Source organism: Coturnix japonica, chromosome 7 (genome assembly GCF_001577835.2).
Source record: "Coturnix japonica isolate 7356 chromosome 7, Coturnix japonica 2.1, whole genome shotgun sequence".
NCBI lineage: Eukaryota > Metazoa > Chordata > Aves > Galliformes > Phasianidae > Coturnix > Coturnix japonica.
Window position 1 is genome coordinate 27,562,282 of NC_029522.1, and position 27,949 is coordinate 27,590,230.

The following is a 27,949-nucleotide window of genomic DNA, read 5'->3' on the forward strand; positions in this document are numbered from 1 at the left end:
CTTTATGGTGTTAAATACCGATTCTGCCCCTCTCTGCTCCTCACCACCTGTCTCACATCCCCACAGCAGCAGCCTGCTCCTGCAGCACTTCAGCAGCTCCCCCTCACCTCACCCATCCAGCACTGCTACCAAAGTTAACCAAAAAGGACAGGTTCCCCTGCTCTTCCCCTGAAGGATGGTGTTTATACAGACACAGCCTCTAAATTTCTATCCCGCTTTCTCACAAGTAATGAGTAGTTTATGTAATCAGTCTAGAGGCAGCTTCTGGGAAGCTGGAGGGTCCATCTCGCCAGCTGACTTCAAAAGGGATGAGGGTTTTAATTGCTTTGCACTGTCAGAAAACAAACCGACAGCCCTGTGCCTGACTCAGGCAGCAAACTTCACACAGAGACATAAAGACCTATTATTAGCACCAAAATAAATTTGTTATGAATGTTTAAACCTGCACATTGAGTGCTGAAGCACTGCAACAAAGCAGCTCCACAGAGCAGAGCATTTCAAGAAGTAAATAATGACAGTAAGGTAAGAGTTGCTCACAGGGTGCAGGGGCTGTGAAGGGCATTACCCAAGGTGTGACCTGCAATCTGTACCACGTAACCCCACACATGGCTAGCAGATCATTCTTATCACCATGCTAAGACCTGGAAGTACGACTTGTCATGAATCACTTAAAACAACCTGTAAGCCAGAGCTGAGGAAAAGTGATCAGCTGTATTTCAAGTGGTTTTCATATCAGCAACATTCTCGCCAATCTGAAACAACACGTGTGTTTTAGTGCCAAATAACAAAGCATCAAACCATATGAAATACCACTGTGATCATGATAAAACAGGATTCTAAACTGTAATACGTTCAGTCATTTGATTTAAAAGGTATGCAAGAAATGATATGCATATATGATAGAAAACAAAGAGAAGTACGTAAAAGGACATACCAGGTACATCAGTCACAAGCAGTATTCCCTATATTGCTACCGACCTCGAATTCAACTGTTGATGTTAAATATGTTACATATTTATTATAAATGATTGAATTAGCAAATAAACTAGAGCTCAAAAAGCTACACTGTGCCACTCCTAGCTTCCATTCAACAACCAATAATATGTGATAGAACTACAAGCAGCCTAATCTTACAAGGGATTTCATTTATAAAAGCATCAGAGGCGCCACATCAGATGTGCATCACGTCTTTTGTATACAAATTGATTACATTTTCCTTCTTTGTTCTGAAGGAAATGTCAGAAATATGGCGTGATGCTTGCTTACCCTTGCAAAAAAGTGTCCTTTGCCATACTAATGAGGACAAATGCCAAACTGCATTGACATTACATGTGTTACACTACTATCTAGGGAAACATAAGCAGTAACTGAATAGTAAATAGGTATTGATTTACAACCCCAGGTGAAATTAAAACAGTCACTCTCAGTGTTGCTGGGTTGGGCTGGTTTTAGCCTTCTGAAATAGAAAATGCTTGTGAATCCTTGGTGGCAACAGTCAAACTGAAATATACCATTTTGTATGTATTATTCAAGAATATATCGTGATTGACATGGAGAAGGTAAAAAGAGGGGAAAAAAGAATTTTTATTGGAGAGCTGTCAAATGCCAACACCAGCAAATCTAAACAGAAAGCAATGCTTGAAAACTATGCTTAATGTGAGTTTTAAATATAGAAATCACAGCATAATGTCATCAACATTATGGTGTATCACTAAATATATGCACCAAGTCTGCAGGGTTGGTACTGGCTACGGATACAGCTCTCTGAAACAACAATAAAGGAATGGAAATTCCTTTTCCAATGGGAATTGTCTTATTGCATCCAACATGGGCTGGAGAACAAATGCTGTGAGTAACAGTAGGGAAAATATTCTGAATCTGGTAGCTAGAAAAATAAATTAAAAAGTAAATCACTTCCGATCCACAAAGTGATTCTATTTTAGGTTCAATACTCAACACTGTAGAAAAAAAAAAATAACAACTGAAATTACGTGATCTGAGAATGATTCATTTAAAATTAAGTGGAAGGGTAAACACAGTGAAGGTTTATATTCCCAGTGCCAAATGTTGATTAACTTCCTAAGTCAGACGTAATGAAGAACAGCTAAAATTGTCAGAAAATTTAATTCCAAATACCCTGGAAAGAAGAACAGCTGGCCGACTTCGAGCAGTTCCAGCAAGTGCTTCAGGAACAAAGAAAGTGGGGGGAGAAGAAGGTGGGGCTAAGAACTGGTGAGTGACAAAATTTGTCCCTAGGGGCCAGGAGTTTATCACTGAAATAATAACTGTGGCACGTCATGCTGGAACAAGTCGGACAAAAATAAAGAATCACAGCCACATAAGAAATAAAAAGAGAAGTGGAGTTTGTAACTGTAATGGTACATCCCTCCGCCTTGTTAGAAAAAATAACCCAAGTATTTTGTGACTTTTCTGTGCTTTCCAAGTGAAAATTGTCATAGCTGCTCCTTCCTCCAAACAGATTCACAATCATGCAGAGAAAGCCCAATGCAACAATGCACACTTAAGTTATACAGAGGGCACTACCCAGACCTCCATACAGCACACCTACACTTACTTGGTTTCTTTTCACCAATAAATCTAGAACAAAAACACAAGCATCCAAGCTATGTGATAACAACAGGAGAGAATGAATTTGGAGGTGTGTCACTACATCTCTAAATTCATAAAATATGAATGCTTTTCTTAAAAACATTTTCAGATAAATGAGAAAGGAGGTCACAGCCTGGTAGAGAAATAACTTAAGTGTTGATGCATGCAGAAACTGTGTCTACATAGACACCCACACAAATCTGTCTCCAAAAGTAAATGAAGCATCTCTGCAAACTCCAGGCAAGTTGAGATGTCAGCTGGATTCTCTACAGACCATACAGAACAGATTCGTCTTCATTCACAGTCCAGGCTAACTGGGAAGGTCACAGCTGACTGTCAGTTACCAAATCTGACTCAGGTGTACAAGAAAGGCAGGAAGGATGACCCAAAGAATTGCAGGCTTGCCAGTCTGACTTTCAGTACCATCTCATGGATGACTTTCAGTCATCTCATGGCCCATACGGGACAATCAGGCAATCAGGTGTAGCATGGCTTTCTGAAAAGCAGGACCTGCCTGGTTAACCTGACTGTGTCCACTGGTGCTCAATATAAATCATTTCTAAAGCGCCAAAAACTGGCCTATATTTTTGGTTTCACACTTTTACAGATATAGAGCAACGCTCTGTATCACAAATATTGAAAATGTTCACAGAAGGGATTGTATTTCAAACCTTGGGGATTAATACATGCCTCATTTATTTAAAAAGAAACTTTTTCCCAATATAGAATTAAATTCTTACATTAATTATGCTATTGTATGTGAATAATTAATTCACTGGCCAACTCTCCTGACACAGAATGCCATTTTTTTAGAGCAGGCTTCTTTTTAATTATTATATAACAGAATATGCACAGGGAAAATTGTAAGTCTACCTCATAGTGAAAATTCCTGACAGGCAACTAACTGCAGGATATAGAAATTACAGTTTAAAGTTCTGCAGAAATATCAATTTAGTGCTCAACAGTAATTTGGAAAAATAAAGTGTAAATTTCTGTTGACTCTTATACCTTCAGTCATATGGTCTCTTTGAGTTTCACCAGCTGAAAATGGAGACAAAACTGAAAAGAAAGTTACAAAGGAAGCCAGTGATGACTGAAGATAATGAATATCTCCCATAAGAGAAATGATGAAACAGAAAAAGTTCTCCTGCTGTCAGAAAAGTGGGACATATGGAGGTAAACTTATGATGGGATGGAGGTGATTAACCGGGAAACAATGATTAAGAACCAATATGGGAATTATGGAGGCAACAAATGAAATCCTTTGAAAATCTACTATTTTCAGAAACCAGAAAACAGTAAAACCACAAAAGGGAGTATTTCTTCCCACAGCGCACAACTACAGAGTCATGAGATATTGCTGATACCGAAACCAGAAAGTGACAGAAATAAAAGGGCACCACAAGCTTGGATCCCCAAAGCCATGGGACAAGCTGAGATGCAGATTACCAGAAGGAGGCCCACCTGCTGCTGGCAGGATTGTGCTTCTCAAAATGTTGAACACCAGAACTACTGTCATTCAGTATGCTTCAATGAAATTATGTTCAGCATGGTATAAAAGAGAATTCAGCTAAGTGACTGAAAAATGCCTCACTGAGCTAAACCTGAGTCTCAGGCCTGCAAATTAAGTATATCCTCTCTGCAGTCTAACAAGGAACTGTGGGTATTTAAGCCCCTTACGTAATGGATGGGGTGCTCAACCTGGAATTGCCGTAAGTACAACTATCATTCTCTTTCTGGTTGTCTGAATCCTGGTGAGGACTGTCAGACCTCATTGTATATCATTGTATAAAATGACAAAAATACCAAATAGTCCTTTTCTAAATGTCCACACACACAAAATCTGTGTTCCAAACACCTGAAAAAGCATTTCAAATGACTTCTTCATACAAATTTCATATCCTTTCTTGTTAGCAGTATTTTCATGAAAGCCAGTTGACCATGATTCATCCACTTCAAGGACAACAGAATCTCTGTCTTAAAGATCTCAACTTCTTTGTAAGGGAAAATCTTTCTCATTACATGAATAGTAAAAACCAACACACATTAAACACTGTATCTTATATACTACAAGAAATACAACAAACTTTGTATAAGTGATCCAGGATGATTCCATTAACTATATTTTTAGGTTTTTAATTTTAGCATGCTACAACCCATTAATGGATACCTGATTGGTTGTTCTCCTCCATTTGCTATATTTAATCCGTCCACATTGCATGCCATTTTCTCCTAAACTTGTACATTCTTGTACGTCTTGAATCCCACACAACTATTAGAGCAACACTCACAAAACAATTTCTGTCTTAATGAAAGACTGACAATATTAGTTCTGTGATCAGCATCTGAATACCGAGATTTTCCAGTGGAGGTTTAACCACAACATCCCATCAGACTAAAGTCGCACATTTAAAATTTCACACAACTCTTTGAAAAGTACCCACACCTTTAATGACCTTTGCTTCAAGAAAGGCTATTTCAGACAAACTATACGAAAGCATCATGCAATAATGACTCATATGTGAGACACTGTAACCTTCGTCATCTTATTCCATCAAGGAGCTCTTCATGCTTGTTTTGTATGAGTTTGGTGTCCCTGCTGCTCTAGATAAAAGAGTAGAAGCAGAAACTTATGCCCTGACTGATTGCATTTGAGCAGATTTCTGCTCTTCTAAGCTAATGGCATTGCCTAAGCGGATGCAGGTTAGCTAAAAACATCTCTGACCAACAAATACACAAAGAACTGTGAAGAAGAAAGATTTTTACTGAGACACAGAGCACTGAGAAATGCTAAGGGAGCATTACACATGTAGAAAGTCATCATCAGACTCGGGCACAGCTAAAGCAAAAGAACAGGGATCTATGGAACAACATTCTTTTCCTCGAGTATTTAGTAATATAGTAAGCTTTACGTTTAATACCTCACTGGCTATTACTCATTTAGTACCTCACAGTAATATCTTTGCTATAATGCTGTTCTCTCAGTTGTCTTTTTCTGCCAGTTATCCTTAGTTTACAGAGATCTTTCAACTGTCATGAAACCCTTACCTGAATCAATTTCACATGGTGAGAGGTACTGAAAGACTCAGAAGAGAATCCTTGCCATGTCATTTAACAAAGGACAGAAACATCATGCTTTTTTCATCCCTTGTTCCAACCAACTTTCCAGGCAAAATCAGAAGGTATGAAAAACCCTTTCTGTGCGCATGTGGCATTCACTCTGCCACTAGTTTGTGCCCTGCCAGACATGTCTTTCCAACAATTGATATTCCTGAGTCAGACAGCCTGATAGCACAGGAACAAAATATTTATCCTCAGACTGGGTTGAATCCACCTTCTCAATACAGTTTTTAGGCCACCAAAGTCTGAATCAGAGGTAGTTTGTCACAGAAGGGATCAGTGCAAATGATTCCTACAGGACACCTGAAACATAGTGGGACCTGCTCTTCAAGGACATTTTTCTGTAGATTTCAAACTTTATTCCTGTTTCACATAGATTTCAAAAATTGCAAGTTAAACTATGAGAAATGACAGCATTTCTTGGAGACTTTTCTTTCCACATAAGAAACAGAGTACTCACCTCCAGATGGTACCTGTAATGATGGAAGATGCCATACCTTCTAAAGTTTTGTTCCTACTGCTGAAAATACTAGGACTTCTATTAACCCCCCAGTGAATTAGGCTGAGTCATCTAAATTAACCTGACCTATGCTACCATCAAGCCTTCTTAACTTACTTCTGCTTCTTATACCTAGATTTCATTTTCTCACTCAATACGAGTCAAGCTGCTGCCAGATGCACTACTTGGGTATAGCTAAGTTACAAGGTTGACTGTTAGATAACCATCAGTGAAGGGTCTTCCCCCACCCTTACCAGGATTTCCTTCTACTTTGCTGGCACACAGACATCCACGCTCGTTCCCTAACCCAGTTCTGTCACAATGTTTTGGTTGAGTTGGAGCAATGACTACTAAAAGCGTTCAAGTTAACCTCGATCATTTTGACAGAACCAGGCTGGGGAGTAACTACATGTGCTGTTTACACTGGTAAAACTGAGGAGGCAGTAAATTATGAAGAGTGGAAAAGAGGAAAACTGAAATGCAGAGAGAACAGGAATCACTTGCAGCCATACAATGCATTTGGCTTCAATTGAATAATGCCTTCACTCACAGGCTTTCTCTATGCTACTTGTGGTTGTTCAAATTTCACTACGTGACTGATAACTATGTTCTGTTGTTGGCCAATTTCTCAAAAGTTTCCATGACAGCACAGCACCCAGCAGGCCATCTGCACTTGGACATAAGTAAGGAGTTGAGGTTTCTCTACAATTATATGTGAGGAGTAATACACGTATGAAAGACCTGATGTAAAAGTCTGCACACATTTACAAATAGACCATACTTCAAGGCTGAATGCGAAACAGCTGGGTCAGGTAGTATATACAATACATAATATACAATAACTAAATCTAAGCCTAACGTTTTGGGGGCACTTTAGGAAGGGTCTTCTGTAAGTGGAACCACTGCCAAATGGCTCTTCCAGTGAGCAGCTGATTTGGTTGAATAGAGCTTAGGGAGGTTAATAACTGCTACTGGAACAAAGCAAGGAGGACAGGACAGAGCAGAGCTGAGATAAAGGCTGTTGGGGAAAGCTGCTCTGTAGGCCAGGTAGGGACTGGCTTTCATAACCAAAACAAAGCAAAGAACAGGAGAAAAACCCTTTGTGATATTCCACGGTGAGCTGGTTGAAAAGCCAGCTGTTTCACCCAGCACTCTCCCTTCACCTCTTTTGTTCTTGCTATTTGTATGTGGTTTTGGGATTGGAGGCTGAGGAAAAGAAAAGCTTTTTTCCAAATTAAAAATAAAATACTCAAACAATACTAAACTTTGGAAGGATTCTCCTATCAAAATTCCACCACTTCCATTAAGCCCAGAAAGACTGCCTCAATTTAAGTGAACATCGGTAGTCCTGTACAAAAGGTTTAAATGAATGTGCTGAGAAAGATTTGGCCTGCACATGTAAGCATAGGGAAGAAAAGGTGGAGTCAAGCCTATAAAAACCTTTAAAATTTAGGAGACATTGGCCTTTCTCTGTCTCACTGGTACTGTGAAGGATAAAGTGAAAATTTCAAAGAACATGAATTGCCTTACCACTTCTGGAAGAACCTTCTTTGCAAGGTCGTGGATTGCTTTGATCACAATACATATAGATGATAGGAGGAATATGACACCCAAGATAACGCAGGCTCTAGAAGAAAAAAATACATAGAAAAAAAAAGTTAAGAACATAGAAGAGAGAGAGCTGATAACTCCAGATGATGCATAACAGCAAAATTCTAATAGTAAAAAAAAATGTTACATATGTAAAGACAAAGGCTGGAACTAAAAACAGAATGAAAAGAAACATCCCAGTCCTTTCCAGATCTTAAAATCCAGTCTGTGTGTGAAAAGACAGGACAGATGTTTCAGTCTGAGAATGGGGAAGAAGGCCGTGCCTCTTCTGCTCCTGATGATTTACCACCACACATTCCCCTAGAGGTCTGTTTCTCTCAGTCTGTTTCTGTGTTTTGCTAAGATCTGGCACTAGAAATAATCAAGGGAACTTCACTCTCTTTATGAGCCAGAGTAAATGGTTGGTAAAACTGAACAGTAGCACAACAGAACTTAAACCTCTGTATCCTCACCAAATCTCCAAGGAAAAAAAGTTTTTAAGGGAAATTATTAAAAGATTCAGCACGTTAGGTCATTAATTTCACTTCACAGGTTATCCAGGGGTCTCGCAAACCTAAATGTCAGAAATCATAACATAACCTCATAACATTAGGTGCAGAATTAGATGCTTTGTTCCTGCCCCACAGAGATTATAATCCAGTTTAGAGAAGGCAAACAAACAGAACATTTAAGAGACAATGAAATAACAGAATAATTGTTGTGAATGGGCTACTAATACCAATATTTAGTACTGTTACAGCCTAGAGAGTTTATAATTCACCATCCTTTGTGGTCAATTCTGTTATGATTACTTTATTTTGACCAACAAACTTCCTAAGGGCTTGGCAGCACCCAGGCTGGCACTTACATTGGACTCCTTGTGCTTTCTTTGTAAACTCTTTCACTACACAATCCTAACTGCAATTTTGTGTCTTTGCTTATGCCAGCAGACAAATAATTAACATCAGTGTTCTTGACCTGCTTGTTATTTCCTAGATAAGTTTTACTGTATCAGAAAAAACTCCCCTATACATACTTAGCTGGAAATAGCTAAGAGAAATAAGAAAAAGTATGTTATAACAGTGGCAAGAGTATTAAACAGCAGAGAGAAATACAGTCTGAGGCTCGATTCAGCATTCATTCAAGCCTAGCTTCTCCTTTACGTGCTGGCTTTTTGAATCCACTGCCATGCAAAATTTATGAGTAATGACATAGTGCTTTAGTTGCAAAAATACATGTATCTTGTCCTCTGGAGTGTATCAATTTACCTGCAAAACCACCAGAACCAGTGTATTATTTTAACTTCTTTTGGCAGAGGAATAATTTCTACCTAAACTGCAAATCATAAAAAATACAACCAAATAAGAAGCTTCCAAAAATTAATCTGAAGTTTAACTATCCTGCATAATAAGAAAATAGATTGTAACCTTGCTCTTCTCAAGCCATTAGACAACAGACTTTCCTACTAGCTTGTTAATTTCCAAAGCGTTTTACAACATTGGTAAAACATAAATGGATTTTCAAAGACAACGAGCTTTCTAGAATCTTCCAGAATGCAGCATAATGAACAACAGACTGACTCAGAAAGGACAAGGTGAAGACATCTGAAACGTCTTAATGCACTGGTAATGTAAGAATAATCAAGATCATATCACTAAGTAGTCAATAGTAAGTATTTAATATTACAGTTTTAATAGTGAAACTACCAAGACTTTCTGAAGCTGATGATGATCTACAGAACATACTTCTCAATGTGCTTTTGATGCAGTATTTCTATATGAAAAGCCAGATGACAACATGAAGTATAATTCATTGTATTAAAGAATGAATTCATCAATTTTGTCAGCTTTTCAATCTAACATTGTCACAGATGAAACTGTTAAATCACTCATACTACTGCCTCAGGAATTCAGAATGAAACTATCTGCACTTTAAAACAATTTGTCTGGCTTTTGAGCTTTGATTGCTCCTAGTCCTACTTCCACTACTAACATCTAAACCCACGTCTCCAAGATAAAGCTTGATTATGGGCATGCTACAACCTGACAATTTCCTTTTTCTGAACACAGTACTACAACTCATTATGGTACCAGTACAACAACCCACATACAGCCCATGTATATTTATGCAACTCTATAAATACCCACTTTGAATAACACCAGTCCTGGATACGTGCACTCAGAGCAAACACAAAGAGAACATCAGTGGAACTGAATTTCACAACGTACAGAGGACACCTCAGTTGTTGATTTTTTTCCCCTTCTTGTCTTTTTCCAAAGAAAAGAAAATCCAACTACTCAATTCATTTGCATCTGCAGAAACATCACAATAGTCTCGTAAGCATGGATTTAATTTTGTCTTAAGTTTGGTATTATTTGTTTCAGCTCTCTGCAAGTAGTGAGAAAAATTCTGTAATATTTCAGTCAAGAACTGACCACACTCACTCCAATGTGTGTGGTGGTAAATTCTCAATGTAACAGAGCAATTCTGTGCTGTTCTTGCCACACTGACTACTCTTGGCCTGAGCTAAGGGGGTTACTATTCTGCATAAGCAGCAGCCAATCTGAATTTAGACTCCCAGATCCTCATATTTATAATATTTTTTTAAATGAAATACTAATATACAGATAAAAATAATTAAAGAGAAATGCACCCTCAGAGACAAGCTTTGCTATGTATTATCTCAAAAGGGATCTGGGGTAAGTTACTGAAGGATGACTCATAAAAGAGTTTTTCTCATACCAATTGACAGCTATAAAATACTCACAGCAAGATGCTTCACTTCTTAATTACAATCCTACTATCTTTCTGGTGAGTGGAATACAGTGACACCATACCAATGAGGAGAGTTCACCACAAAGCTCATAGTAATTATTTCTTTCAAGTCAATCTGATCTAATATTCAGTAGAGGTGGTGCAATACAATTAAGGATTCTGGAAAAAAATAGTGATGAACGTAAATGCAGTCTGCAAGTAAGTGCTAACATTCTCTTAACACCTCTCAGATAGAACTATTTTAGCAGCACAGAGGGAAAAGTTTTTCATGTACTTGGTTGTATTTCTGTTACATCCTGAAACCAATTTTATCAGCACACTTCAAATTCATTAAAATTATTCCTGCCATGTGATGACACCATGTGGAATAAAACAAGATTGCCAGCAGCAGTCTAATTACTTCCCAGTTCTATTAACATGATTAAAAAAAAGTGCAGTATTAAAAATCTAGCCTCCCTCTTCGCTAAGCAATAATAGCTACTACTAAAGATATTATTTTGGATCTAATGTAAAAAGTAGTAACTAAAATGATCAGGTTCAGATACTACTTCTTAACATAGTTTATGGACTTAAAAAAAATATTCTATATGCAATAAAAAAAAATCAGCCAAAAAAAAAAATCATCTCCAGGTATTACTTCTCAGGGCGTTTTCATAGGTGTAGTTTTGAGGACCATAAATCATAGACCTAAGTCTGAGTGGAAAGACTGAATGCTTTCATGCAGCCTCAGCTGAGACCTGCATCTGGATGTTCCTCTAACATTATTACCACATTAAATCTGGGAAGTTAAACTTTCCCATAACAAAAGAATTTCTAACAGGGTGTGTCACTCTCTAGATATAGATACATAGACAGCTCTTCTCATTCCCTAAGGTGCTCTTACACTTTCCTAATTTCACATTAAAGCAACCCCTACGTGATTTAGTCAGCAGTGCCCCAGTCATCTTCAACCTTCTTGGCTTAACTTTGTCTAAAATATATTGTATAATATGTATACAAGTTATCCATTTTGCAGTAATTCACTCATTCAATTTATTTATATATTTCCACTCCAGCCTGAGTCCTTCAAGTTAAACTTCAGAGCTAACTGGGTTTGGGGTTGTTGAGAATCTTACCATGATAGATTCTTCTAAAAGAAATGGACTACTTTCCACCATGAGATTTAATTACAGAGACTGTGCAGTCTCTATCCTTGAAAGTCTTCAAGACCCAAGTGGGTAAAGCTCTGTGTGACTCATTCTGATGTCAGTGCTGATTGCTTTGAGCAGAAGACTGGACTAGAAACCTTCCAAGTCCTCATTCAACCTGAATTACCCTATAAGCCCATGAATCTTTATTAATAAAATCTTTCCCTCTGCAGGTTCTGTTGAGTTCTTTCTGCATTAGATAAGTCCCAGCAGCCCACAGAAAAGGAAATGTTAAAATCTACAGAGGCTGTTTTCACCTCTGAGTGAAGAGGTAGCGTGAAAACTATTACTTCACAAGGAACTGAAACACAGCATTAAAATGTGCTGCAGGCCAATAAGTGCAATATGAGTTCTAAGCCCTGGAGTAATGTGAGTTTTTTTCAGCAAAGCTGAACAAATCATTTTTATGACGAATATGTGATTTAATCTATGAATAAATCCACTAATGAATCCTCCAGAGTTCAAATGAGAAAAGATTAAATCATCTTCCGAGTCTAGTTGCATTATTTCTCTCTTCATTTTTCAGGTACTCTTGTTTTCATTCTTTCTTCCCATAACCAAATACAAATTACGTTCTGTGAATTCATGAATAAATTGGATACTTGCAATAATCTACACCACATTTCTTTCAGATAAGAGGAAGTCAGTCTGCTTAAACAGAACGAAGCTTCTTTCTTTCAACGTTTGTATTATGTCAGTTCTTATATTCTGATGGCAGGAGCCAAATATATCATTCTTTTTGTAGGAAGGCCAAGAATTAAGTGTAGACAAAATTGTTGAGAACTCAGAAAAACAAACTCAGTCTTTGTTTACCAAAGTGTTGGCAAACCAATGGCTTCTGGCTGATGGGAATGAGGTAGAAGAGGGCAGAGGTAGCCAAAGAGGACTCCAAAAAGTCAGAAGACAAACAATATATATATATTATTTATAACATATACATATATAAAGCAGCCACTGATGGGGAAGCCCGTACTGCTGGGTACAGGGAGGAGGGAAGCTGCTCTGCTGCCAATTGTTTCAGAAAACAGAGATCAGAATAACAACACAGCTGTCACTAACATTTCTTCCTTGCTCCCCATTTTGCAATCCTGCTAAGACAATTCTAGCCATACTTTTTCTTAAGGTGACACCCAGAACTGTAAAGACTAAGACTCTAAAATCTACCACTAAGCTCGTTAAACTTCTTACTCTAAAAAGAACAACTACTAGCCACTGTGCCTATAACACATAGGCAAAAGAAGTCTTAAGGTTCCTGCTTCTTTGTCATGCTTTGCTACTGGATATTAAGTTTCTTTGTGTCCAGTTAGTTATACTGTTGGTTGGTTTTTTTAATGTTTTCAGCGCAGCTTTTTTATTATCAGGTTTAGTTACCGATGAAGACTTGGACACCAGTCTGTACACACTCACAGCTGTTCAGTGTTTACACTGTCACCTTAAAATACATAGGAACAAAGGGGTTCATTGCACGTGTTGCAATCCACTGCAAACAGCCAGAATCCAGGTCAGCAGCACTACAGTCACTCCTTTTCCTCAGCATAAAAACAAAACAAGAAAGATTACAAACCAAAGGGGATTCAAATATTATTATAAATTATTATTGAAAGCGTTTTCCTCAATTATTGTATTTAAAAATATACAATATTATCACATGGTCTAACTTCTTTTTTCAGAGCACACTGGGGAAATGCTGTTTATATCTGAGACTCAGCTATGTTAGGGACATATTTCATGTTGAAAATGCTACAGGCCTTTTAAAACTTGCATCACCTCACAAGTTTAACCAGTCGCTGCAGAACAGGTACATCCATTAAAATTGTGCAGATGCACCAGAGCAACAGTTCCATAAATCATTTGATTCTCCATCTATTATAAGTCTGACAACAAAAGCCTAAAGGCATTTGTACAACCCAGAGAACTTGAAATCTCTTAGGACCCATTTTCTGGTTCCTCGGTAGCCTTAAAGCAGGTGAGCACAGATTCTGACATTCCTCTGAAGATGGAAATTAAAGCCTTTTGAGAATCTCTGTGATATGCATTTTTTTATGGTGACAGATTCCAATACAGAACACAATTATATACATGTAACATATGTATGTATGTGTGTGTGTGTGTGGACACTAGGCAATATGTGTAAATACAGCCTAATCAACTACCACTGAAGTAAAAGTAGAGGTTTTTATCAATTAAATAGATTTTGGATCTTGCTATGCTAAAATCATTGCCAAGTCTACAGATGCCACACTTTTAGAAACAGATTTTAGAATGTATAAATATATACATTCACTATTCTTTATTCAGTATACATTCTGCGTGTGAGAATTGTGTGTGTGTGTGTGCATGAATGTATGCACACACGCATTTCTGCCTGGATAAAAGCAAAGTATATAATTGCTTCACCTTTGCCTGAATACAAACAAGTTAATGGATTTAGGAAAAAATGGTGCAGCCTTACAAGTACAGCCTAGTGAAGCACCTCTAAGACTCTTATCCAGTACTGTACCTACTCTGCACTCTACTCCTTCAGACAGGAGAGACATGCATGCTCCCAGGAGGACCAACTCATTATTAGACAAGAACTGCAGAGTTGGATTCATAGTTATCTCCATGCATCTGAAATTCTTCTGGATTACTTGGCTATTCCCTTCACTCATCACAAAAGAGTTTTTTTCCTCCAGCCACAGACTTTTCCCCCTAACTGTGGGTAGGTGTGGATTCTGCCATCTGTACATCTCTTTCTCATGCACAGCACAGATAAAATTATCCATAGCTTTGTCAGATGCGACTGATACTGTTGTGTCTGAATTGAGAGGATTATTTTCATTCAACACCACCTAAATTAACAGTACTCATTTAGCAGAGCTAGCCCATAGAGTGAAGCCAGTATGCACATGAAAATTTAATACAGTACTGAAAATGAAAACCTTGAATGTTTTGTGCTGGTTATATTTGCTTTGTATCAATAGATACATATATTCGGCAATTATTTGGATCAGTGTGTTCTTTTATTGAGAACCAAAAGAAAGTAGAGCCAGACCTAGACTGACTGCATGACAGCCGTTTCATCTCATGAAAGACAGTTTCCAACTCCTTTCACCTTTGGGGGTAAGAGTAGGGTACGTCTCAATGTCCATACTGCATGACTGAATACCCATAGTGTTCTATCAGTTTAGCTTTACTAATGCTACCATGACCAAACCTGAAGTAAATATTGTCAAGTGATGTCTTCGGGACATAAACAAGACAGATGAAGAGGTTTCAACTACTTTGGAAGGAAAGGTTCACTCTGTTTCAGTGTCCCACCTATCTCTAAATTTTCTTAACAAGTTAGAAGTCTTTTCACAAATTCATTCTCCACTAACTCACATTTTCTCGCTAGACACACTGACCTGCCCACCTCTGAGACCAACAGATGTGGTTCTGCAGGACACGACAACGTGACAGATCTTTAAAGAAGACATTCAGCAGTTTTCCCTAGCAAGTAAAGAGGGACAGCATTCACACACTTATTTCCCTTGGCCTCCAAAAGTGAACTGCATGAGAAACTAAAGTGCAGAAGAAGAAGGATGTCCAAGGAGTATTAATATCCATACTATACCCATGCTGACAAAGGGAATACTATGGCAAAGGACAGTTCCCTCAGGTATTTTCTGAGTGTCTACTTACTGCACAGAGTTTTATAGATGATTCTATTACTGCTGTTTGCTTAACTCTAAATTGCAAAGAGAAGGTAACTAAGCAACTGATAAGTGTTTCTGGTCACTTGACTAGGCTTCTCCAAAGGTTACATGCCTAAGAATACACAAGGTTATTGCAGAAAAGCTGTACAAAGCTGTATCCATCTCCTAGAAAAACATCTACTGGTCCATGGCAGTATTTGAAACACTGACATGCCAGGTAGCTGCACTGCTTCATTTATCTGAAAAGGCTACTTAAAAGCTGTTTGTAATGCATATTCTGTGAAAAGAAAATTGGCAGGGTAGTTACAAGGAAGCATAAATATATCTATCTATATCTATATCTACCTATATATCTATATATAAAGGAAAAGGATTAGTATCCCGTAAGTTTGTGGTCATGAGGTGTTCTGAACTGGCTTTTGGTATCATTAATATGTTCCATGAAGAGCCTTTAAATATTCTAACTCCCATGTTATACTGTTACATAGCCCAAAATTTCAACACTGGTGCATAATGTCCTAGAAAGATCAGAATACCCATATTCCTGTCTGCCCTTCTCTTCACTGTAGCTCATATGTGAGGATATCTACATAGCATTTTCCTAGAGAAGTTCTCTGACATATCTTTGTGTGCATATGTTGTGTAGCATATGCAGAATAAAAATAAGATGTACATCTTTAACAGTGAGAAGACAGGTAGGACAGTGAAGTTCATGAGAGATTTTCTAATAGTTGCAACTAGCATATTCATCATGAGTCAGGTTTCCTATTTACACCATCCCTGAGGAAAAGTAAAATATTTTTCTCATAGCTGTAGCTCAAACTAAGTTAGAAATTCTTGGATTTCCTACTGCTCTGCTTTTCTGGATGTAAAAATGGATGCGAATACTGGTTCACTCTCACATTAATTTAAGAACCTATTAAGAGTCAAATCCCCCGGGCAGGCAATGTTCACTATGCCAACAGGTTTAGCACTGACAATATCAAATCTAGCTGCCACAGCTGAGGTTAATATATGGAGATTAAAGTTAAGTTACTGACATATAGCAAAGCTTTTAGACAACATCTAATAAAAAAGCTGCAACGACTGCAAAATCTTCCCAATTCTTGATTCATTGTTTTGAAATCTAGCATAAGGAAGGGGAATAATATGCAAAATAAATACAAAAACAGAGATTATTTAAGCCACCTACTCTTCCAAGTGAAACATCATCTTACACATAAAGGAAGAGAACTCCAGAATAATATGCTGCTTCATTGCAGACAGGGATGCCCATTTTCACCTGGCAAAAAGCTTTCTCAGCAGCAGGTAGAGGTGTGACAGTATCTGCAGCCTTGTCTGACACACACGAGACTACCTAGATCCTATTATTTTGATTCTGAAGTTAATATTTGAATGGCAGATTCACCAATACAAGAATAAAAGACATACATTAATTTGTTACATGTTGTGTCATGGCAACATAAATCACTATGAGTTTATTAGGAATTAATTGCCCATTATACAATCTAATTTTCTTATTACAGTAGTAAAAGTAAGAATAGCTGGAGTCTGACATTCACAGTCAGAAAAGAAATAGTGAAAACAACATCAGTTTTTTGCTCTTGGTTTATCCAGTGTGCTCATTACCAGCAAAGTTTCTTATTTACTCTGGCACTGGCTTAAGAAAGATGTTGAAAGATGTCCTTGGGAAAACAGAATCTAACTTGATACCACATACAAAATAATATATAATAAACATCAGCTGTCAAGAATCACTGTGTGAAATATGCTGCACAGGGTTAGTCTTTGCAACATTAAACATGTAAGCTCAGAAACAAACAAAAATCTAAGTGCAATAAATCCTAGGAGCATTGGGTCCTAAACGCAACTCAGCCTCTGCACTGCATTGTAGCAAAATGCAATTGCAGCTCTGTAAAGCAGCAGCATTACTGCCTTATAACCTAAAAAGAACATTACTCCATTTGAACTGAATATTTGACCTGAGGCTGCCAGCTGTATTAATTTACAAAGAGCAAAGCACCATTTCCTGAACAGAAGGAGAATCAAACGGGAGATATTTCCTTTGTTCACAGGCTTGAGATTTTTCCCACTAACCATACATTAAAAGTTCCATCTTTTACAGACCTTTCACAAGCCTATGTGCCCTAAGTTTGTTATTCTGTTTTCTTAATCTTTCATTTTTTTAGTAGCAGTTTTCACAGTCTCCTCACACTCAGTTCCACTGCTTCAATTTAAGTCCTTCATCCCCGAATTTACCAGATCAAATAGTTGACCTTCGGCTGTACAGCTAGTTACTATTTCTACCTCTGGTGAGACATTTTTCCAGGTCCCTAATGACCCAGGCTTCTATTAAGAAATGACTTTACAGCTATTCAATGGGTTTATTTATGTACATGAAAAACTGCTACTACCTCATCAGTTTCAATATGTTTCTTCTGCCAGCAAAACCTAGAATTCATTCAGTATCCCAAAAAAGCTATTATCTCTCTGGAGATTAACTAAAGGGCAGAATATTCAGGAATATATTTACGCTGCTCAGATCTCCCGGTGCATCCTGAACTGCTCAGTGACAGCTCAATGTTTAAACAACGTAAAACAGAAGACTGGCTTTAGAATTTTATCCTGGCACAGATTTTCTGCACATATATCCAGCTCCATGGAGATCCCTCCTCCAGTGACAGGACAAGAGGCAATGGTTACAAACAGAAATACAAGCAATACTCATCTGAAAGAAGTTATGCAGACAGGCTGTTGAGCCTCCACCTCTAGAGATATTCACATCCCAACAAGAAACGGGCCTGAGCAACCTGCTCTATTGACCTTGCATTGAGAAGAAACAATTTCCAAATGCCAACCCCAGCCCCTCCACAACACCATGCTTACAGCGCAGACACAGTGCTGCACAAAAATCTTCATCATTAAGTGCCATGCAGTTGTCCTAAGTGCACAGCTAGTCATTCTACTGTATTTTTATCAGCTATTTCAGAGTTTAATCCTTACTCTCAGTTCTTCCTCTTACGAAGAAAGACAGGGAATTACAAGAACATTCAGTCATGAGTTTTCATCTTTTGTTGAAATTCAACATTACTTCTCTAGGTATCTCAGCACACACCTCTTTTTGGATGTCTGGATCACTGCCTTTTAGATAATTCACTCAATACCTCCAAATTCCCTTTTGCAGCCCAGCAGATCATGCTGGGCAAGTCAAGCACTCAGAAACCATGGTACTCTGACTTTCCTTCCAGGTATCTGCAGTCTTTCCCAATTCCTGCATTCCTCAAGTTCTACAATTCTTTCTGAAAAAACACATGTAAACACTACAGCCTGTGTTGAGTAGTTGAGAGACACGGCCCTTTCACTTGACTGCCAAAACAGAAAGATGGAGAAGTGAGAAATTACCTAAGGAGTATCAGTCACAAATGTTTTCAATGTTCACCCCACTCCCACACACACTTTGATTAATGAGGCAGCTAGGCAGAATCAAGCAGTGTCTCATGTGGCTTATAGTGGCTTATATCTGATCTTTGTCAATATCCACTGTATGTTCAAAGCCTCCCGGTATATTTAGAAATAAAGCATAAAAAAGTTAATCATTACTTAAGACACACCTCAAACCTCACCAGACTTATATTGTCACAACAACTTAAGAAAAATTCTCCATCAATAGAAGATCTGCATAGCCTGTAACTTCATCTCTTTGGGCCACCGATTTCAAAGAACTTTCAAGCCAGGTGAATCCCAAAGGTAAGTTAAAATATATTTTAGGTTACATTTGTGAAATGCCATGAGAATTATCAAAGATGTACATAGTAGAACTCTGGTGACACGTACACCAAAAGTACCTTCACCTCTTGCTCCGGAAAAGGAGAGAAATCAAATGAACTAGTAAAATGTTAATATCAGCAGGTCACACTTTTATGGTAGTTACAGGACTACAATCCCCCTGAAGTCAAATGGTAACACATCAGTTCAGCTTAACAGAACTTGGCACAGAACAGTTTTCCACTGCTCATTCTCAATACCAGCTCATGAAATACTACATCTCTCACTTCCATATGGCTACATTTCAGCAAAATTATGCTAAATAAAATATATTCTTTCATATCTTAGCATCTTAATGTAAGTATTTAATTGATCATAAATAATGAGTCAAGCTGTACTCTCTATATTTTTTTCTAGGGTTCTGTTTTCCTCTCTACATTTATATTCTCTCTCAACAAAGCCTAACAGGGCAGGATCTATTTCAACAGATTCTGGATCAGCCTCCTACTGTCAAGTTTATAAAATAATTATTTTTTATAAATTAGTAATACATCATTTACTGACAATTTCATTTGGCTCCTATCAAGGAATCTGGAATACAAATTACTTCCAGGTACATTAGGAGACATACAAATTTATTTAAATCAATAAAAAGAGAGACCTTCAACTGAGGAGCAAAGCTGTACACATCTCACTCTGGTAAATACAGTAATGTGTTTATAGAAATGCTATGTTCTGTGCAGGCATTTGGCTTCTACACTAAGGCAAAGTACAGCTAGGCACACAGAAACATGAACAATGCACAGCATGACACAAGCATCTACGTAAATTATGACAGTCCAGGAGTCTTAAAGATGGCTTTCCCTGGCACAAAGAAAACAAGAAGTGTGAAGAACAGGTGTAGTTCTAGTACAATAATTATTTAAAAGTTAAGTAAGCAGCCAGGAAGTCATGCAACTTCCCCATCAGAGAGAAAAATTAATTGCATGTGGCCTTTCAAGCAAGAGATTGATTAAACACAACAGGAAACTAGAAATATGCCTCCCTCAAAAATCTGCCCCAGTAGAAACTGCCTTAAGAGATAAAATCATCCTTGCTTGTCTACAAGATGATCATTCTCTTGTCAAATCTAGAAACTGAGCAATAGTTAGAATGCCTACCCAGAGATTAATATTTCCAGCGTATAGTTGTATTCTTTTACTCAGTATCTCACCCCGTAATCTTTGCAGTTTTCATCTAGAGGGCATGGCAAGTAATTCATTGACTTAATTTAGCTTTATGTAAAGCAGGGGGATTATATGAAAGCAAATTTTAAAAGAGCATAAAAAGCAGGAAAATATGTTTGCCATTTTGCTTGTTCACTTTGTTGGCTTAACCATAGGGATATGTTGATTCTTCTTTTGTACTGGGATTTATTTTCTCTATAAAGTAGTTAACAATGTTCACTGCTCAGCAGAAGGAGATTTCAAAAATATGTTAATTAAATGTTGACAGGAATCTCTGTGGACACCCACAAGAGCAAGATCCTCAGGAAATGTCTGCTAAGATCTCCAAATTTGTGCAGATAGAATAATTTTGATCACATATTTATGTATTTATACCTGTAACTTCCACTTCTAACAACATCACAAGAAGATAAAGAGGTTCACATTCAAAAAGAAGGGGTTTGACATATATTCAGTGTTTTTAAAGGAGGCACATACATAATATAAACAACAATCCTGAAGGGATACCCCAAGAAGAATAACAGAGAAAGATACAAAATGAGAGATTTACAGTTCATTACAGATTGTAAATACAATTCTCCTAACACAGATGATGCAAGGAAAAAAGCCCAAAGCCCTAAGAATTCTTATACCGGACAAAAAGAAAATGAAAATCACAAACATGGGGAATTCTGCTCCAGTGGTGTTTACGTGTTTGGGTTCAAGCAGTACATGGACATAAGGAATGAATACTTCCTGACATGACAAAATGTTTTTCTCAAAGCTCTGGAATCTCTAACATCACAGCTTGACAACCAAAGCTCTGCAGGCCTATATCAAAGCCAAAAGCAATTAGGTGTACTTACATGTACTCCCTGTGTGCAGAATGTACAGCAGCTGCATTGCTGTAACGCCACAAAACTATCGCTGATGACAAAACATCCAGGGTAGCATCAAACTGAAAGAGATACAGAGTCAATTGTTTTGTGGGACAATAAAATATGCCCCCAAATACTAACAGCAACTTATTTACCACCCTGCTGCACAGGAACAAAGCAGCTTCAAATAAATCATTTTAATGAAAGTAGGATTTACATTCATTAAACTGATTTTGCCATGTATTATTGCACGATGATACACGTTAGTGGTTATTCAGTTAATCAAGAGATTAAGAATTTTCTACCTATAATCCATGATCTGTGGAGGAGTTCAAAGAAACTGAAACTGTGGCACCACAAGAATTAAAATACTACAAATATGATTCATTTGCAAAGATTCTAAAAGAAAAGTGCTTGAAAATGCCTGTCAAATATTTCTTTTCCCTGAGAATTCATGAATTTTCTGCAGTCAGCGCTTTTGTTTCAAAGCAAAGAACATTTAAAGTGGTCAAAACCCCATTTCGTCAAGTTTCATGTTTTTTTATTTCACTCTTAAAACAGAATGTTTGCATTTCCAGCAAATAAAGAAATGACTTATATAATATCTGAAAAGTTCAAAAAATGTTTGTGCCACTATTAAAACTTTCATTCTCACGTCAAACTTTCTACAGAGTCAATCTGTCTTTCAAATTTAAAAGTAAATGCCAAAGTGTTTGACATCAGGCATTGTGTGTGTCATAAGGAAATTTTTGCTCTGCCACTGATCAGGAGAGCCTAGGCAACAATTAGAGAAGGAAAGTTAACCCAACATCTGCTTTAGTTCCACCCTAGCCTTCCAATAGGAAGAATATTCAAAGTTCAGAAGGAACTTCAGAATTTTGCTCAATGTTCAACAAAAGAACAGAGTAAATTGATAACTTTTGTAAAAGATAACCATATCTGGTGGATAATTCCTACCAATGATGAGATAAAAATATTAACTCCTGTGTAAGCCTTAGCGGTCAGAAACCAAAGCATTAGAATGAGAATATTTCTATTATCCCTTCCAAAGTTTTACTTCAGCAATAATTTTTCTGCTCCATGAATTTTTACATGTTACCATGAACTTACAAAAGATAAAAAAAAGTATTTTGTGTCCAGAAGGAGCACATGGAAAAAAAAAAGGAGAGAATATTTAACTCTCATTTCTACTTACAGCAAATCCAAACGATGATGCACTGTATCTCATTACGGAGACAGCTAAAGGAAAGAAAACAATATTTAGAATCTTTTAAACACTTTTTTTGTATCCTTTCTTCTCTCAGCTGAAAACTACAAAACTAGTTTCAACACACGGGCTTAGTTTCACCCCAGCTGCCACTAGAATAACCTGACCAACACTTAGAAAAAGGGTATAAGACGTAGAGATCACTCAAGAGATGTTTTTCTTTGTTTCAGAACAGTGCGATAAAGTTTAGCAGAGCATTCAGAAACTGGTGTTTATGAGTAAATCTGTCTTTCAGATGAGTGATGTAACAATTTCAGACTTTTAGAAAAATTCATGGCCCAAAGTGCTTTTTGCTCCATCAAGGCACAAAAGCCCACCTGACCACCAGCTGGCTGACATGAAGTTATGTGGGCTCATCCAGACACCCTGTCTCACCTTGTCTGTCATCCTTTTGCCAAAAAGCCTATGTGTAATTCACACAGCCCCAAGAAATATTTCAAATTCCATTGAATCAATGATTTTCAAAAGCAGAAGTACGAATGGGAAACATTTTAACCAGCTCCATTTTTGACAGCTTTCTACCTCTAAAAATAAAATGACTGTTTAAAAATGGGCTAAAGTTTAGGAGGAGCAAAGTTGTCATTCAGATCATTTGATTCTATGCATCCTAGTTCTACTATCTCAGAGCTTCCCTACAATAGCACAGAGGAATCCCAATGAAGAAGCACCTAAGAGAAAAAGCCATCACTTGGATCTGGGACTGTATCAAACTGCTTTCAGAGGCCAACAGCACTGCTATGACTATGAGCAAGCCCCCAAGCAGCTGCGGTTTCCTTGCTGTATTTTGCAGATTGTGGGTTGAGAGTTGGACTAAGTGAACCTGTTCTCCCTGATTAAAATGCACACGGCACTCCAGTTCCAGACTATGAATAAAGCACAGGATTAATTTTACTTTTCCATCACAGCTATCCACTAATTTACCATTAAAAATACATTTTCATAAAAATAAAAATACTTGAGCTAAAAAAAAAAACAAAAAACAGTCTCAACAATAACTGCCAGTCTTGGGCTGACAAAAGCAATAGCTAGTTTTCAGTAGTTCATCTCTCATTAGAACAGCTTGGCAGAACAGAGCTGCTGTGGTATGACTGTTCTTTTCAGTAACTGCAAGCTACAGTTCCATGATACTTATCTGGATAAACAGCAATTAAAATCTTGGAATAGATAACCCTTTGCTTATTCATCTAAGACCTCGCTCTGGCCACATGCATGCCATATATTACAAATATTTAGACTCTATCATTACAAAACACAAAGAAAAGTCATCAAGATCCTTTCCAGGTTCCTTTTTTCTCAGTTGTAGAGTATACAAACAGTAAGGATGGATTTACATCTCCCTCTCAACTACTAAATCAAGACTTCTCACCCTTCATCTCCTGGTTAAAAAAGTATCTATTTCTTGGTCAGACCTGCCAGGCAAGAGCTACACTTGACAAGCTGACGTGAGCCTGCAGTGTTCCAGCTGCAAGTTTAAACACTTTGTGGCATAAAAATATGTTTCCAATCAGATTCCCATCGCATGCTTCCTTAGAGACATACAGTGACAAAAACTGCCAAAGCTACACCACCAAAACTGGACATGCACAGGTACACAAAAGGCTGCTCTGTTCTGGGAATTATTGCCTTCATACTCCAACATTCATTCAAAGCCACACTTTCTTCCTATTTCTATTTCTAGACTGCCTTCAAAGAGTAATTCACTAGCCTCTTGCTGGCTGGTGAATAAGAGTGGCTGAAGAGGCTTCTTGAGGGCTGGTATTCCTGACAATCCCTTGGTAAAAGGCTACAATAAAAGGCCACAATAAAAGGCCAGCTGCTAGACACCACTGGCAGAAGGGCTAGGGATGCTCAGTTTACGTGCCTCCAGTATCACTGCCATGCTCCATGAGTTAGACGTGGCACTGCAGGAACAGATTAAGGAGCTCCTGCTGAATCCTCATCCCACTCCTTCCTTTCTCCCCACTGCACATTCTCAGTTACTCTTGGATGAGCCTCTGATGTTAAAAGAATTTTAAAATAAATAAATAAATAAAAGATTCCTAATCTCCATATTGAAACAGGATAACAGGAAACAAGCAATAAGGAAAGAGTAGCACAGGTAGCTTAAAAGTCCTGTGGAGCCACAGTATGCATTTAGCAGCTACACTGACATGTCAGTGGGAGCTTACTCTTAGCTATTCTATTGGCTAAATTGGACAGCATTTTATTACCTCCACAACAATGCAGATAATCCTAATGCATTTTCCTGACATTTGTAAACAGAATTTGCAAGCAGTCAGAAACTAAAAATAGAGGCAGCACAGTAAGCCACAAATCTACCACTGCTTCCACCTGTACAGCAACATCAATTTGTGAGGTCTGCCAAGGCACAGGAGGTTTTCCTATCATTCCTTCATTCCCTCCAAAGGAATTCCAAATAAAGAAAAATACTCCCTTAACCACAAATTCTTTTCATTCCAGTTCCTACATGCCTCAGAAAAATCCTATGGCCAGGTCCCAGACAAAATTACACCAATGTAACTCCCCAACTGCCTGGTCTGCTGTCAGCCTTTGCCAAGTTTAACCATCTCAAATGTGGTCCCAGAGATTCTGTATTCACAGGAACCCTGGGGTTCCCCCTTATCTATGTAGGGAGAGCACCTGGTACCTTTTTGTACAAACAGATACAGCAAGAAAAAGGTCAGAGAATTAACTCTGCTTCCAGTTCTCCCAGCCAGACATCTTTGCTTTGGGATGAATGGTTTATAAAAGCATCTCTACTGTCTGTCAGAAAAACTCCTATTACCTACTTGGAAAGGAGACACTATTTTTAGGAGGTTCTTTTCGGTGGGACATCAATCTAGCACATTCACCTTAACCTTAACCTTTTGACAGACACATCTGTATGCCTGCACATAAAATGCTGGGGCTTCAAAACACATGACCTTCACTTAGCAGAAATCAGGTTGACAATTTAAACATCACTGAAAATGTCAGGTTTATTACTGTTGTAGAACTGTGGATATCTGCAGATTGTGCAGAGCAGAGCTGGAACTCTGCATCTGATGTACTGCATCAGAGCTGGAACTGAAATACAGTCTGTTTTCATCTCCCAGTGTTGGTAAAACACCAAAAATAAATACTTCAAAATACATCCATTCCAAATCTGGGAAACTAAAAAATAGAAAAAAGTTTTTTAAAAGCCACAAAATAGTTCCCACCACAACAACCAAAGCAAAGAAAAATCACAGCTCTATTACCATTAAAACTTGACATAAATTGTGCTGATGTGTGCCAGGACCAGCTGGTACACACATATTTCCCCAGGTACCTTTTTCACCCCCCACACATAAATTTTACTAGAGTGAAATATATGGAGTTTAATGCACACACCCACAGTTCCTGCAATCTTCTACAAATAACCAGGGCACAGCCAGGATCTCAGGGATGACTCCGACATTTAATCTGCATGGGCAGAGCCAGTGCCATCCATCAGCATTATGTACATGTCATCAGTGGCAACAACAACTTCTGGGCACATCTTCCATTCTACAAACTCAGTTATCAGAATTTTATTATTATTTTTTAATCTATTGCAGTGGTAGAATATTTAGCAACTACAGATTTCCATAACATTCTTGACTTCGGTACACTACAGTATAGTATATCATTTATTTTCATGATTTACTAATAAAGAAACAGTACTGTTTCAGGGCTTTGTGAATAGTATAATCAAAAAACTTATTTTCAATTTGCTGACATCTTAGAAAAAATAATTATTCTTATTACCTCTGATTCACAGATTTCTTCTTCTGAAACCATTCTTTTTTCAAACTTCAATTTCTCAACTTTTAAATAACCTACTTTTTGTGGTTCTTGCAAAGAATTAAACTAGTCAGTTCTCCCTTAATTCCCTTCCCTTTGTTCACACATTTTCTCATGGTATTTTTCTTACCACTTCATCACTCCCTTATAGTAAAGGACCAGGAACCTTCCAACATTAAACAGCCACAGTACTAGCTTTCAAGCAGGCAGTGTGCATATAGTTTTCCCAAAATGACTATTCAATATACCATGGTGCTCACAAATTGCAGCAATCTCAAATAGCAAAGCTGTCCAGACCTGAAGTTTACTTACTCTCATGATTCACTTCTGTATAATTTCCCTTCATGTTCCTGTTTAGTACTAGAAGAGCACCCTGCACCAGGGGAGGGTCAGGCTAGTTGTTAGGAAAAGGTTCTGACCAGAGAGTGGTGGTGACAACAGAACAGGCTCTCCAGGACAATGATAACAGCCTTAAGCCACAGGAGTTCAAGAAGTGTTTGGACAGTGCTCTCAGACACAGGGTTTGGATTCTGAGGGGTTCCTGTGTGAAGCCAGGAGTTGAGCTTGATGGGTTTTGTGGGTCCCTTCCAACTCCAGATATTCTGCAATTCTGCGATTCATGCTTTTACTGGCACATCCCACCAAGGAGCAGACCAGCTCTGGAACTAAGCAAGACTGAACTATGCTCTCTGGATTTTAGATCATGTACTGTGAAACAATCCTGCTGCAAAAAAACCATGAATTACTTTACAAATGATGAAAAAGTTGTCCATGTGGAGAGATCAATCAGTATATAGTACACACAAGACAATTCCCACGAGCATACCAGTAATGTGAAAAGCAAGCAAACAGTGAATGACAAAGGGACGCAGATCAAGAGTAAATCAGTTCCAGATTTCAGAAGCAGTAATGTCTCTTTTAACAGCTGCTGAAATTACTTCCATAAACAACAAGCCTTCTCTGACACGCTCTGGTGCATACAGCACTAAAACCTGATAAATCAAGTACACCACAGCAGTCAGTGGTCCATGTCACTCTCTCTAGCACAACCAGGCTAAATAAAACACAAAGAAAGTAGGCAACTCCAAAAAGGCAGAGTTACAGGAGCCTGTACCATGAGCCCGAGCGCCGTGCAGAACAGTCACTGCAGTGTCCACTCTGGGAGGAAGCAGAAGACCTCCTGCTCAGCATCCCACTGCTTCACATACTCCTGTGCTTCCTTTCTCACATGCCAACCTTCTGTTTTCAAACTACATTACCTGAAAATATATCACACCATCCATATGTTATTGCTCCAGTTTTCTCAGGCTGAGCTTTGTAAAGATGCTAAATGCAAATGTTCGCATTTAAGAATAGGGCTATTTTTAACACTTACAGTTGTGTAAGAGACACGCTACTTTTCCTTGCATGCACATGGTGAAAACACTGTATTTGAATATACAAATCTACAGTTTAATCTGCTGCATTTCAAATGGTGTCACTTGAATCACCCCCAAATAATTCAGTGCAGTGACATTAAAGTACACTGCCTTTTATTAATACTATGTTTTACTGTAACTCCTATGCCAAAAA

At 38.0% G+C, this 27,949-nt stretch overlaps 1 protein-coding gene across 3 annotated transcripts in view; it reads right to left on the reverse strand.

The window, feature by feature from the left end:
- Nucleotides 1-27,949, reverse strand: part of TMEM163 (transmembrane protein 163) — a 95,667-nt gene that overhangs the window by 15,688 nt on the left and 52,030 nt on the right. For all 3 annotated transcript variants that reach the window (XM_015868894.2, XM_015868890.2, XM_015868892.2), the window contains 3 exons: nt 22,502-22,545; nt 21,295-21,386; nt 7,760-7,856 (listed from right to left, as the gene is read on the reverse strand). In XM_015868894.2, coding sequence (XP_015724380.1) covers nt 7,760-7,856; nt 21,295-21,386; nt 22,502-22,545 — 233 coding nt within the window. The remainder of the gene's footprint in view (nt 1-7,759; nt 7,857-21,294; nt 21,387-22,501; nt 22,546-27,949) is intronic.